General features: G+C 52.2%; 1 protein-coding gene across 1 annotated transcript in view; it reads right to left on the reverse strand.

Moving 5' to 3' along the window:
- Window positions 1-1,793: 1,793 nt before the first annotated feature.
- Window positions 1,794-14,789, reverse strand: part of LOC104168000 (PGC-1 and ERR-induced regulator in muscle protein 1-like) — a 13,472-nt gene continuing 476 nt past the window's right edge. Inside the window, exons 2-5 of the mRNA XM_009708431.1 lie at window positions 13,267-14,587; window positions 11,184-11,300; window positions 9,280-9,345; window positions 1,794-1,852 (exon numbers count right to left, since the gene is read on the reverse strand). Of these exons, the coding sequence (XP_009706733.1) occupies window positions 1,794-1,852; window positions 9,280-9,345; window positions 11,184-11,300; window positions 13,267-14,587 (1,563 nt within the window). The remainder of the gene's footprint in view (window positions 1,853-9,279; window positions 9,346-11,183; window positions 11,301-13,266; window positions 14,588-14,789) is intronic.

Below are 14,789 nucleotides of genomic sequence, written 5' to 3' on the forward strand. Positions count from 1 at the left end.
ATCATTTTCCTTTTCACCAGAGCCCGCAGGCTGGTCACTTTGAGGATCCAGTGATCCCTGAGAATAGCTGTTAAGCCAAACCTTCCCCCCTTGAGCTCTGAAGTCGGCAGAGATACATGAGACATGCCCCATCGTGGTACGTACGGTTGGTAGCAGTAGCTGTGCTCATAGGATTGTCTTCCTGCAAGATCAGAGTTGTCTGACAGAGATGGAGAAAAAAATCCAGATCTGGGCAGAAGGGGATGTGCTTTTCACTTTAAGCAAAAAATTTTTTCCTGCCAGTGCTGGCTCCAAACCATGGTGGTAACCTGCAATATTAGGAGCCTGACACCTTGGCAAATGGAATCACGAAATGTGCTGCCAGCAAATATGCCAAGTGGCTTGTGTTTACCGAGGTCTTCCCTGGAAAGGATGCCCCAGATTCCTCTTACGGGACTGCGTCCTTTCCTCCCATCCCTCTGGACATTACTGGACTCACACTAAATGCTCTCTATGAATAGCTAGGGAGGGAGGGAAGGAAGAAAATTCACTACAAACCATAACGCTCCAGTGATCAGAGCGATGGCGGTGTGGGCTGCAATCTCTCTCTTCCCCCCTCCAGCACAGCAGCAAGACCAGGACACAAACAACAGGGGACAGAGTCTCAGTGCTATCGTTTTCCAGGCTCTTAGGCCAGATCCTTTAGCACATAGAAGGTCAGCAGCAAATCCAAGTGTTTTTACCTGAGGCTCCAAAATCTTAACCTTTGTTCCCAAAAGAGGCTGCAAACCAAATCTCTATTTTCTTTCTTTCACCGGTGCAAGCAAAACAATCCAGGAGCTCTTTGTACTTGAATATCTACGTATTACATTGTACTTATATATTTTTTTTTTCAGAAGGTATCCAACAAAGTTTACATGCGAGGTTTGAGTGGATTATATATATTTAATGTGTACATGTGGCTGAGTTGAAAATCTATTTAATTTTCTAGCTGTGGGTGACGTTCAGTACTGTAGAATGGACAGCTGTCTGCACATTGGTGTGTGTGTTGGTTTGGGTCTTCTAGCTGTATTGTTTTGTTTCAGGTTTACTCTCATTTTGGGAAGATTTGTATCTCATAACTTAACTCCCAAAGGATCTATTTATTCAGAACAAAATTGCACTAGGGAACGTCAGAAGCACGTAGTGTGTTCGGAGGCAGCCGTGCTCATGAGCTCCTATGAACACGCTGACTTCGAAGATGGTCACCGTCATCTTTTTTAATTGGGATTTAACAGTGATATCTGCAATATGCCCCTCCCTGTCGCTGTAAAAGTTCCCTGGTGGATTTCTGTGAGACTGGACAATTGCAATACACATTCTTCTGGAATATTTTTCTTCTCTCTTTCTTTGCCATCGTCTGGTTTAATGAATTGTTGTCCGTTGCTGCTGTCCTTTCCAAAGCCCTTCCTCCCCTGAGGACTTTGGGGCCCTGGGTCCGGGAGGATTTCCAGAGTGCTGGCTGTCTCTGGTTCAGGTCGGGCACTTGTAAACACTTAATCCTAGAGCAAAATCTCCCCTGGGTTTGTCAGGCAACGAGACCTGGCTAGAGGCTTAATGCCAAAGCTAATCGGACTTTGCTTCAGCTCTGTGTCCCGGGGGTCTTGGAAAAGTCTGTAAAATCAGTCGGTGATTCCAAATGGCTCCGTGGACTCATGCAGCTGGGAATGCCGGTGCCATGCTGTGACTCGGGATGCTCTGTGCCGTCTACTCTCTAGCCTGGGAGGAACCCGGGAGAACCGAGTGGGACGCACTGGCCAGCCCCAGGGCTAGGCTCAGGTACGGAGCTGAGCCCACCGCCGGCTGCCAGATGGCGCAGGGTTTTTGGCTCGGCCTTTGCCGTTTTGTCGGTCTGATCTCACTTCATGGCAGTCGCTTTCTCACAAAGTCAGTTGGGAAGAGGAGCTGGCCACGGCAGAGGCTTGCTTGGCAAGGAAATACCGTCCTGAGGACTACATCCAGATGCCTGTAGGCCACTTCTGTCCCTCCATCTGCTCTGGGCAGAAAACCAGGTGTCCTGGCTGCCAGTATTCTGCGGAGAAGACCACTGAGGAACTGGATATGGCCCTCAGTTTAAAGTTCAGTAATCTTTTAGGGCTGGGAGCAGCAAGGCAGGCAGAGCACTTGGCCTCCAAGCACACAGCTCTCTGCAAGACAGCAAGGCACCGCAGTGGCTGCTGGAAGATGCTAACCCTTGGGAAGATGGCAGGGGTTTGGGCTGCAGCCAGAGGTGCTCAAGAAACTGAATAACGGGGCAAGAGGAAGATGTGTTGGCTGCAGAAGCCCGGGTGTATCTGTCCCCCGATGCGCAGCTCTCCCACGCCGCGAGGTGCGATCACGTTGATCGGTGACAGTGACACACACGTGCACAGGGCCACCAGTAGCAAGGTGCGAGATCCCGGTTTCAAAACGCTGCAAAGCCATCACACAGCTTTTAAAGCAATTTTAGTCCTGCTTCCAGAGTGGCAACTTTCCTCCCCAGCTACATTTGGGCTAAATTTGTCACTCTTGCAAATGCTGCCCTTTCAACATGCGGGCTGCTCATTTCTCACGCTTCCAGCACGGCTTTGTGCACAGCTGCCGTGGTCTGTTTGGCTCTGATTTCAGGTCCTGAACTCCGTCTCTGTGTTCGTGCGTCTGTGCCTGAGTTATTGCCTTGTTCCTACAGTACTTCTGGGGCAGAGTGCAGCTACTTCCAGCTGCTGCCCGGCACAAAACATAGCGTTTCGGGGTGAAACGCCAGCCTGCCCTTAGCAAACGGGCACCGTCAGGGGCTTGCACCAACAGAGAGCGGGGCTGTGGGTGTAAACAAGACCAGAGTGTCCCATCCCTGAATGCTGCTGCCCGGTTGACCACTACAGCCCACTCCTTGCCTTATCTTCACTGTTACCCTGTAGGAACTAAGGATGTGATAACAAACCGCCAGTGAACTGGTCACACAGCCCCTGCCATACAAGCAGCTAAAGGAGTTTTACTTAAATCCTTTCCCAGCTGGGTTTAGCTCCCCTGGAAGATGCACTTCTTCCTGCCCTCCTTCTATCTGTCCCTACTTTAGAAGGTTGTACAGCTCTCCTAGGCTGGTATCATTAATGCAGAGCAATTTATGTGTGTGTACAAGCCCTAAAATGTTTCCAAACCAGCCCCCATAAGCATCAGATCGGTCAAGACCCACACCCAAGCTCCCCAGCACAGTCTGGGTTCCCTGTTGAGTCATGGGGTTTGCTGGCCATTGGGTTTTCCCCGGATGGTTTCCTATCCAGATGCTGATCCAGGCAGCTCCGTAGCTGGTGGGAACAGGGATGTGGTTGTGAGCTCTGGTCACGGACACCTGCCTTGTGACCGTGGAAACCCCCACTCTCTTGCTTTTCCTCCAACACATTTCTCAGCAGATTCAGAGCTTAAAAATAGAGAGTTTACTTAAAGTGGCAGTAGATGTCTCAGTGCGGGTTACATTAAAATGGAAACTGTAGTACCTGTAAACACACAAAACACCTCTCATTTCCTGAAGAATGTATTCATCCTTCGCAGCCTGGCTGCAGCAGAAATGCGGTCGGAAGGAGGTCACCCCCAAAGCGCAGACCCGGTGCTCCGGAGCTGCCAGCAAGCCTGTACACATCCTGCAGCTCCGCTCGGTCACCGGATAGCTGCATCTTTATTCACAGAGGCAGATGAAAGGCATGAGATGATATTAGCTGCCAACAATTCACTCTCTGACAAATGATCTCTCCACCCCCCTCCACACACACCCTCCAAGTGCTAAAAGGCCTGAATTGGGTCCCCCCCTTCTGAAACCATAGCTGGAAAACCAGAGCAGTTACTGAGGCACTGTATTTCTCTCTGCTTTCCGATTTCCAAACCACAATTCCAAACTTCTTTTGCTCAAAGAATAAACAGCAGAGAGGTGTTTTTAAAAAAAACCAAAGTGAAGCCTGTAACCTGCTCCTCTGGCTTCTGGAGTTTGATGAAAAAGTCCCAGTAACGAAGATAGGGTGTAGCTGCAGCAGAGCATCCCACCTGGTCAGCTCCCCCTCCTTCGCTGCGCGTGGACTTGCCCATCGTATTTGCAAAGACACTTGATTTGGGAGTTCCTTGGTGAGCATTTTGTAGGAACGTGTCTCTTCCCGTTGGCTGCCTGTGAGCCTGAAACCACGGCCGAGGTTGGGGAAGGACCTGCTGGGTCCAAACCTGCTCCTTGTTCTTGCTGGGAAAACCCAGCACCTCCCTTGCAGAGCCTTTAGTCCCCTAAAGAGTGGAGGATGTGCAGGATTTGCTCTGGTCTGTCATAAGCAACTCCCTCTCTGCCCTGTGGGTGGGGGAATCCACCAAAATATGTCACGCTGTCACGACCGACCGAAGCAACTGGCATTGCTGTCGGTCCTAGATAAGAGGGAGGTCACCGCTCCCTTGGCTCTGCCCGCTGCCTCCCGGGGCTGGCACAGCACCACGAGCCCTCCGAAATCTCTCTGAAGCGGGGGGAGAAGACAATCACGAGTCAGAAATGGTCTAGCAGAAATATCCACGGGAAGCTTTGCTCTGGTTTTATTACAGAAGGACGAAGCAAAAATAAGAGTGAAGGGGCAACACCGATTGCTGCGGGAGAGGGGGGAGAGATGCAGCCCTCTTCCAGGCTGGGACTGTGGCAGCTGGGTAGCACATGATGTCTCAAGGCCAGATGAAATACGGAGGGAGTTCTTCATGGTGCACCTGCCTGACTTTTTCATCTGCTTGGCAAGACAAGGTGTCAGATGTGGGAGCTACGTGCAAGGCAAAGAAGTGGGGTGGGATGGCACGGCTCCCACCTCCAGCACTGACACTCTCTTTGCTGAAGGGAAAACAGTCTCACGGCAGCAAGGATGCACTGAAAAGGTCGTTTCTATTGTGGTGGCTGCTGCTGTTGCAAAAGATGGTGAGCTCCTGGCTCCTCCTGCCGGGGTGAGATACAGGCAAGATGACCTTGCCGTGGAGGGAGAGGAGAGAGCTTAAAAGGTCGGAGAATAAACCAAGCATTAAAATTGCAGGCAAGTCCAGGCTGGTTTCCTTGAAGGACACTGGAGATACTGCTGCTTGACTGAGCACAGCAGACACTCCCAGAGCCCATCTCCTGATACCAACAAGATCTTTCAGTATTTCCTTCTGCTTCTGCAGTGGGCTGAAAACATCTCTTTTCTGAAATATTTCTCTCATCCACTTCTTCCAGCAGAGATCAAAAGAAGTGTGAAATGCACCTATAACCTGATGGATCATCTGGCACCTTCGGTAACTTTTAGCAGGGTGAGACGCCAAATCACATTTATGTCTCCCATCCCAAGCTCTAAAGGATCAGACACCAATTATCGCAGAGTGGCAAAGGGCACTCGCTGGTAGAGGCGGTGGGCACCTCCTGTTACCTACAGCGTAACATGAGCACTGAATTCTCCTGAGAAGAAACTTGGCATGAGTTTTTGAACACGAGGATGGAGGCATTGAGAGAGTAAGATGTACCCTGGGTCCCTTGGGGTGGGAAAACAGGCGCTGGGTGCTCCTGTGCCTTTCCCGGCTTGAGTGGGTCCGGGACAGCCAGGAGGCTGCTTGTCCCACCCTGGGTGCAGTGTTTTAGCTGCTCGTGGCTCACCTATGGACTGGGATACTGGGAGTGCAGAGCATTTCTTACCATCCCCACCTCTGGCAACGTCTAGGTCTGATTCCTTTCTGGATTGTATCTGGTATTACTACTTGCACCCAAACCACTCCTAAACTAGTTGCAGCTTTCCTGCAGCCTCCGGTCAGTGCCGTGCATGCCCTGTGCAGTTCAGGAAAACTGACGGTAGTCTCCGACTGTAGTCTGACTGTCTGCAAGCAGCAGAACAAGTTGGCTTCCTGCAAAAACCACGCACAGAGTCTTCAAGTAATGATGGCAAGAAAGGATGCACAAGTCTCTTCCCAGCAGGGATTTAGCAGCTATACATTCACCGTGAAGTTTTCCAGCCCAGCCTCAACTGACTGAGCTTCTTCATTCGTCACAAGGCACCCAAGCTGAACCGGCAGCACCCCATTGCAGCAAGCATCTGCAGCTTTGGCTTGTGGGGAGCGGCTGAGAACAAAACTCCTTCCCCAGGGAAAATGAGGTCCCCAAAGGAAGGGCATTGCTTAGAAAAGATCTGGCTGACATGGGTACATGCAGACTCCCCATATCCCAGCACAGAGCCCTGCCCCATTCAAACCTCCCTGGAGGAACTAATGTCATCAAAAGTGTCCTCAACATTATGGGTTCTGGCCAGAAAACCTCCCAGTTCCAGTGAGATCTTCAGGTCAACTTTGCAATTGCTGAGACAACCAGAACAGCTTTCCCAACCATTTTGCTCAGTATTAAATTCAGTGACTTTTAGCGCAATCATTTATTAACTGCCAGCATTGCACCGACTGAGACAAACCAGAACAGCTTTCCCAACCATTTTGTTTAGTATTAAATTCAGTGACTTTTAGCGCGATCATTTATTAACTGCCAGCATTGCACCGAGGGGTACTGTACATGGCTGGGAGGGAAACGAACCGTTCCTGCACCTGCAAAGTGAAGGGAAAATGTTATTTCCTCCAGATTTGTGTGACAAGGCTAGAAAACACAAAAATCTGAAAAATTCCAACCAAGCAAGAAGTCAGCAGTGACCGTTCAGGATTTAACGATGTCCCTTACCCTGGGGACTTGACTCTGCATAAGGAACTAGGCAGGAAGAGCCAGAGCCCCCTGAGACAGGAGCTGGCAGTCGCAGAGACCCCTTCCTTTCAGCAAACCTGTCTCTGCCCTCCTCTGACCTTTTTCTGCTTTGCTGAGCTCCTTGGGACAGTCTCCCAGGAAAGCCCCACATAATGAAATTGCCTGATTCCTCCAGCTGTTCCCCCATTACCCACCCGCCATGCCAAGGCTGCTGTATTTCCACCTGCCGCTGAGAACGCGGAGAGCGTTTAATGGATTATGGCTGGATAAACAGTAAAACTGAGCATATGCGAACGCTTCGGCCTCCCCTGTGCCTGCCGTTCTCCTGCTCAGCGGAGGGAATGAGGTTGACCGGACAAATCTTTCAGGGCTTGAGGTTGCAGTGCCAGGCGTGCCTGGATGCAGCTCAGACTGGAGCGCTTGGCTGCATCGAAGGGCAGAGGCGATGAGGATCGATGGACCGAACCCAGGAGCTGTGCATTGACTTGTGCTCACTGATCTGTTCAGAGGGCCCCGGGAGGAGTTGGCTGGAGGGTTAGCAAAAGCCTCTGCTCGAGTCCTGAGTGCTTTTGAGACAGGAGAGAGGGCATCGCGCTCTGGATCAGGCTGTCGGTGACATGCGACAGCCCAGATGTGTCTCAGAGGGGTAGGCACGGGGACTGAGCCAAAGAAGAGGAGAAGCAGCCCGTCTCCCTGCGTACTCTGTCCTCCGGGGCTCCTCAACCAGCACATCAACTCCTCCATTTTTGTATCAACAGACACATAATGCTTTGATTTCTCATTCTTTAAAAGTCACTACTCGTTCAACACTTTCACACACAAACAATGTAGACACAGGAATGTACACAAAAGTATTAAATGAGATAGATCTTTATTAGAAGCTTCCAGCATATTTTATCCGTTCTCCTCCTCCACTAAACTCCTCTTACTGGATATACAGCGACTATAGTCCATATAGAGCCTGTACATCTCTCTCTCGCTATTTACTGCTATATATCTCACCGTACAATTGTGCAGTGTGCTCTCTTATCAGCAATAATACATGGTCTTCAGTACAACCCTACACACATTAAAATTGCATAGCACTCTGCGTTACAAGGAAAGAGCTAAACCTCTCCTCTCTGGTTTCGTAAGACAAACATTGCCACAGTGTTCCTATAAAGCTCATGGGCAGATCCGCGCAGGTGTTCTGGGCAGATTTTCCCCAGTACCTTTGTGGATCTGTCCCTAAGTGCTTAACAAGTCTCACATTCGTGCTGTTATCAGACTTGAGAGTGAAAAAAAACCCTCATGAATAATGCCCTCGAGTGATCAGGAAGGCACCAGAGACAGGGAAGAAACGGAACCATTTCCTTTTCATTTTTCACCCCCACCTTCCACTCTGGGTCCCCTCCAGCCCCCCAAGGTTACACGCTCAGCCACGGCACCTCCTCACCTGACATCTCCTCCCAGCCGACTTTATGTCTCCAGGATGGGAGGCAGCGGAGGGACCAAGTCATATGTCTAGACCCTTCATCTGGTGATCGTCAGAGCCGAACATGTACCTTTTGGTACCATGTACTAAAACCTACCTACCATAGGAACCTACCTTTTCCTCCTCTCCAACATGCTCCTGCCCTTGTCAGGGCTCTTTCCTGAGGCATCCCTGAGCTCAGTCCCTTTCCCTGCTGCCCCTGCAGCCCCTTTCCATCCTGCGCAGCCTCCTACAGGGCCTTTCCCAACCAACCCTTCCCCTGGCTCTGGCTGCGTGATACCTGCCCGTCCTCTGCCTATGGGAGTGAGATGTGGCCTTGCAGTGGGTGCTCTATCACTCGCAGGGACAGACTCCATCACCTGCATCCGTGGCTCTGGCTCAGCAGGGCTGAGGTGGCCACACGCAACGGAAACCTTATCTCAGCCCCCTGAACTGTTAGAGCAAACAGTGATTTCTTGGAGTGAAATCCAGGAGGATGAGTCCTCCCGCAGTGAGCCAAACCCATCATGGGAGACCTGGGCCTTGCCAAGCGAGCGGCCCCTCCAGCCCCCTTTAGCTGCTGCCCAGCTTGCCGCCAGCTAGCCGGTGCTTGGCAAAGCACCGTGTTTGGACAGAGACAGCTCTTCCCCAAAGCTCTCTCCTCTCTTCCTTCACAGATAACCCAGCTCTTTCATAGGAACGAAGCATGTTGCTGGTTTCTTTTGCTCTCTCCTCGCTCCACCAACTCAGTGCCTTCCTTTGCCACCAAGTGACTTTAGCAGGGAGGACGGACAAGCAGCGCCCTGGAACAGACACTGTGACTACTCCTAGGAGACAGCACAAGTACGCAAGAAGTGTGCAAAGAAAGAACAGAACCAGCCCATGCCGGGCTCCTCTTCTGTCCCGTACGGGTACAAACTGCCTACCGTATTGTAAATGACTGTCACTGGAAGGATCCTGCTTCCTATGACATCCTGTCCCGTTTAGGGATGGGTCCAGAGAAGTCCTGGTGCTGGGATCCAGGCTTCTCACACTGCCCAACAACAAAGTCCCCGGCCTCTGCCTCCACCGCCCTCGCCAGTCCTCGGGAAGCATCGCTGAGATTAGGTCCGGGGACGTCCTTCTCTGACCTGCCTTCGGAAGTAGCGGATGGCAGAAAGCGTGCCAAAACTTGCCAGGAACACTGCAAAAGAGCCCAACACATTTCCAGAGTGAGTCTGGGTACTTCTTTCCAACCTGAAGTTCTTTTTCCAGAGTTGAAGATCACAAGCTACTTGGCTGACTCTGGTCCATGGGATGTAGCAGAGTCGCTCCCCTCCCTTTCTCAGTCCCCTCCTGCCTTTGCTTTTCATCCCCACCACACCGTGCTGGTTCCCAGTGCATTCAGTCTTAAGCTGCCCGCAGCCTGGCCGACCACATCTAGTCCTACAGTTTGGGCACATGGATCACAGCACCGTTTCACAAGAAACGGCTGTTTTTAAGGGAAACGCAACATAGGGTTCATGTGTGCAGTAGAGATGGGTGGTGGTTAGATACCCAGGTTCATGTGGAGATCTAATGGGTCTAATCTCAGATGAGAAGGCCACAGTAGGAAATCTCACCAGGGCTTCAGGACAGTCCCTTCACTTGCTACTTCTGTTTGGACCAGGAAGATGCCAAGAAAAATATCATTTTGTGTGTTATCTGTGGATACTCTGATCCCACCCGAAAAGCAGAAAATATCCAAACTCCAGAACCAGAAAATGTAGAGATACAAAAAATACCTAATGCAGATTACACACAGAATCAAGCTCTTCTCTGTTCTTTCAGCTAATGTTTTCAGCTTGGCCTATAAGAGAGGTTCAATTCCCCTGATGTGTGTCCAAGCAAACCTGGGAACCCAAGCCATGCCTTTGGACTTCCCGCTTTAAATTCAGACTTCATTTTGATTTACATGTTAGAACCCGGGACATAGATAGGGAAATTCAACTTGTTAGAACCGAAAAGAGAATTGCTCGTCCAGGATGTCATAAACCGCCTCTCGCCTCCCATCCTCGCCGGGGTGCTTACTGCAACGCTGGGTTGTGCAATCCCGAGGGCACAAGGCCCGTAATCCTGCTTTCCGCACCCTCTCTGAGGCCACTACTATCTAATACTGAGAAGGCAAGGAGGAGCAGGCCAAAAGCTCCTTGTGATGACTGCACTGAGCAACTTTAGCTAATGAGCTATTCTCAGCCCAGGGTGTCAGCTTCCTGCGTGACCTTAGTGGGGAACATTCCTCCCCCCGGGACAAGCAGCGGGAAGCCCTGGCCCCGGTGTCTTGCCCCATGGTTGGAGCTCTGTGATGCCCACGGGCTGGACCCCGTGCTCCGTTGCTGCAGCCGGGGCAGGACTGCTGTACTCGCTGTGCCGTGCCCTGCTCATCCAGCGACCCGCACCCCTTGGGTCACAGCTCAGCTCATTCGTGATGCCTGAGCTTCCTCCCTCCCCATCAGTTATTCAAATGCTGCGGTTGGAGAAGAGAGGAACTGACAGAGCTCCATTTACTTGCAGGATTCTGTGCACCAGGATAATACTTCAGCTAAGCTGTATTTAGAAAAAAGATTATACCTTTACAGCATATTAGAAAAATATATGCATTTGTTCCAGCTGAGATGAAGGAGTATAAACCTGCATACTCCAGGTCCTGATTCAGCTTCTAGCCATCAGGGATGCTACAGAAGCCTCTCTTCCCCTGACCCACCGGTACTGGTCCCTGTCAGAGGCTGGATGGAGCAGGGCCAAGGCTAGGAATACAGACTTGTCCTACGGCTCAGTTCAAGTCAGCAGTCGCTTTGTGTGGGGAAAGGACAATGTAAGTGAGTAAGAATCAGGACTGTCATTTCTACAGGAGAGAGAAAGCATTAGAAAGTAACAGGACACTTTGGAAAAGCAGGAAAATGACTACATTTTCCCATAGGCAATGTTAGGTGTGTTAGCATCCCTGCCTTTCTCCCCACCATGTCTTCCACGAGGTCCTTCCCACCCCTCTCCCGTACGTACTGGTCTTCCAGGCATCCGGAGCCTGCAGGTCAGAGGTCTTCACTGCCCAGGACGCAAAGGCACAGAAGACGAGGCACATGTCTTTGTGGGTCAGCGCCAGCGGAGCCTCGGGCCTCCCTGCGAGAAGAAGAGGACAAGGGTTGGGGTTTTACCGACGTCTCCTCCACCACAGCAGGCTCCAATCCCTCTGGGGCAGCGAGTCCCTTGCACTCCCAGAGAAATACATCCTTGTCACACATTTTCCCTCCCAGAAGACCTTATTTCACCAGTGGTGAAGTCAAACATGTCTATTTAGGACTCAGGTACGTTTCTTAAGGAGAGGGGCACCTTTTCCTCCCCTCTCAGTTTTACATTTGGTTAAAAGCCCAGTGCAAAGCTTTGTTAATGCTACCCATGGGCCCGCGGACGTGGTGCCTCCAGGGGCTCTGATGGCCTCACCACCTCCCTGCATTTCTTCCCAACGCACCCCTGTGTGGTGGCTGGATGCAGGGAGTAGATTTAGGAGAGGACAATTCCTGGGCTGGCTGCTGATGGACTGGGGCTGCAGGCAGGTCCCTCTGGACAGGGTCCCCTGCCTGCAAGACAATGCCCTGAGATACACGCAGCTCTGGGACAGCACATATCCCCCCCGAGAAGCACCCGTGCTCAGCATCTCTCTGTGGATCCCACCTCATTCCCACCACCTGCTAGGTCCAGGGAGGGAGACAGCCCTGAATGCTCTGCATTTCTTTCTCTGCTGGAGTTCCAGCTTAGCACAACTTGAAGACGGGTTGCAAGAGTAGGTTATTTTTTCTCCTGTGCTTATTTGATCAGGCTCTTAATTAAAGCTGGCTTATTAATTAGCTACGACCACGGCAAAGGGGTTTTTCCTGTGTGCAAACAGACTGGAAGCTCTATTTTAAGGCACCCTTTGGGATGACTCATTCATTGTTTGGTTTTAGTATTAACTGGGAGGCACTGTGCCTGTAAGCATCGTATAAGCTTTAAGATAAATATGCTGGCTGTCCTAGTGGGTCAGACTTGCTCTCCCTATATTCCTGTTTCTCTTACCTGCTTCCAATAACAGTCAATGCTCAGGTAACATCTGAGGTCTCTGGAGGGTGTTTTTCAAATTACCGTGTATTTTAAAATCCCCCTCACCTCTTTCAGCTGGAAGCCTTGTATGTGTTGCACCCTGTGCACACCTTTTCCCCCACCAATATTACATCCATTAGCAACCCTGCCTTAACAGGACAGCAGCTCAGCAGCCATTCCCTTACTTCAGGGGCATGAATTCTCTGGTACAGAAGGATTTTGCTACTTTGCCTCCCATTCCCTCATCAGAAATACAGGTAGGTATGCGGTCCTGCAGGCGGTTGGATGGCACTGGGATGGGGGATTCCTACCTCAACCAGACCTTGCAATAACATCACCCATGTTTAATGTGGCCATCTGCTTCAGTAAGCTTTTCTTGGCCAGAGTGAAAAAGGATAGATCAGATCCACAGTACGTTATATCCATCAGGGGAACAACTGAATCATCTCAGACAGGGACTTTGGGCCAGACTGAGTTTCAGCCTCTTGCATGCATGCAGTCACGACCGCCTCTGCCCCAGGACTGGAGTTTGCGGGGAGCAAAGCAAGTTATGCACAGAATATACCCAGATTCCCTGTCCATGCCTCCTGCAGCACTGGGAGCCATCCTGCGGGGCCTGGCCAGCAGCACTCGCTTGGCATAGGGATGGCGTGAGCATCTCAAGAGAGAGCCGCTGCGACACAGCATGTCGTGGTGGTGGCTTTAGCCACGCTTCCAAAGATGCCTGCTAAAACCCAGGGCTGCTACGGGACAAAGCAACGTGCCAGGAGTGTGATTTCAGACCAGCTACACCTGGCAGAGCCCACCAAAAGGCTCCCAACTGTATAGTGACCTTAATGCCCCTGCAGTTGGAGTGGAGATGGCTACAGCAAGGTCAGAGCTGGCTGCCAGGCTTGCCAAGGGGCGGTGGGAGCAGGGGAGACCACCCAAGGCAGAAGCACATCACATCTCTATGCACAGCGATGAGCCGGGGCTGTCGGGCAGCGGGCAGGGGGTAACAGGGCTTTACCTGTCAATGCAAGGGCCATGTCCAAACCTTCTGGCCGTGCCTGGCCTCTTCCCAGCGGAGCCAGCGGGATGAGGGGGAGCTTCTCTCCAGATCCTCTCCGCACAAGAGCCTGGGGGACTGGGGCTTTCCCTCTGACGAGACGCATTGGCCTTTGCAGAAGGGACTTCAAAGCCCCCACAGCTTTCTTCACCTCGGAGGCTGGAGTGATTGAGAAAATCCCTCTCCAGCCCGCCCTGTTCCCAGGCCTGTCTGGAAAGAAGTGTTCATACACCTCAGGGACAGAGATAACCAGGGAGTCTTTGACTGGAGCCGAGTCGGGATCTTTATTTTGCAGCTGAGCATGGTCCAAGCTGCTGAACTTCTTTCGCTTCCTTTCTTTACCCTTGACTTTTTTCCTGTTTCCTTCTGGTTCATTGAAAAAATATTCATACAGTTCAGGCAAGGATATTTCCCTTTCCAAGGGTGTTTTCTCCCCTTCCATTGAGTTCTCCATTCCTTCTTCTTCCCCTTGAGAGTCACAGAACAAATAGTCGTACATCTCAGGCCATGTCACGTCCAGGGTGTCTGTCCTTGCAGAGACCTCGGCTGCAAAGCAAGGGGGGCCCAGCTCCCTGGGGGTCTCCCCATGAGCTCCCTCAGCAGTATCCCCTCCAGAAGCCTCCACGCTCTTGGGATGGAGAGGCTTCCCCGGTGCCTCCTGGCATACCTCTCCTGGAGGAGCCGCGGCTCCGCTGGTAGGGACCACTGGCACATTGTCACGTATGCCCAAGCCACCAGCCTGCCCTGGCTTTGAATGCTTGGTGGTCTTTGCCTTCCCCAGGGGCTGTGCCCCCAGCTCCTTCGCTTTCTGCTTCAGGGGAGTGCTCAGGGCTGGATGACCCTCATTCGTGCCAGGGCTGGGCACCAGCCGTTTGCTCTCCCCTGCCTCCTCGCTTCCCAGCTTCACGGGAGTTGGCTTGGCTGCTTTCTCCTTCCCTTTGCTCTTTCGTGGGGACACTGGTGAGCTTAAAGGTGCCTTCATGGGTACGCCAGTCCCCTGCGCTGCAGCCCCCGTAGGCTCCCTGTCACCCGGGGCTGTCTCGGCAGCACTGGCTCCACGTTGTTTGCGGCTCTTTCTCAGCTGTCCTGGCACCTTGGGCCTCACAACGTCCAGGGAGCTCGGCTCGGTGCCGGCTCTCTCCCCACTCGCCTCCTCCTGTGCTGGGCAGATGGGTGCTTTGGGCGCAGACTCCAGGGCTGGGCTCAGGGGGTGGTCACGCAGGGGTCCCTGTATCCCGGGCTCCGAGCGGGAAGCGCTGCTGGGACTCTTCCTTGCTGAAGCCTCTAGGGAGGGAGCCAGTGCCAGCGAGGTGCCCTGTACCGGAGCCCCCGGCTGTGCCACCACCAAGCTACCATGGGTCTGTTCCCCTCCTGCGTCCCCTCCCTGTTCAGGGGTCCTTGTTCCAGCTGGGTGGCTGGGAGGCTCCATGGCCTGACTGCCGCTGGCTGCTCCTTTCTCCGATGCCGATGCCAGCTGCGGTGCT

This window comes from Cariama cristata, unplaced genomic scaffold, assembly GCF_000690535.1.
Source record: "Cariama cristata isolate BGI_N322 unplaced genomic scaffold, ASM69053v1 scaffold18249, whole genome shotgun sequence".
Lineage (NCBI taxonomy): Eukaryota > Metazoa > Chordata > Aves > Cariamiformes > Cariamidae > Cariama > Cariama cristata.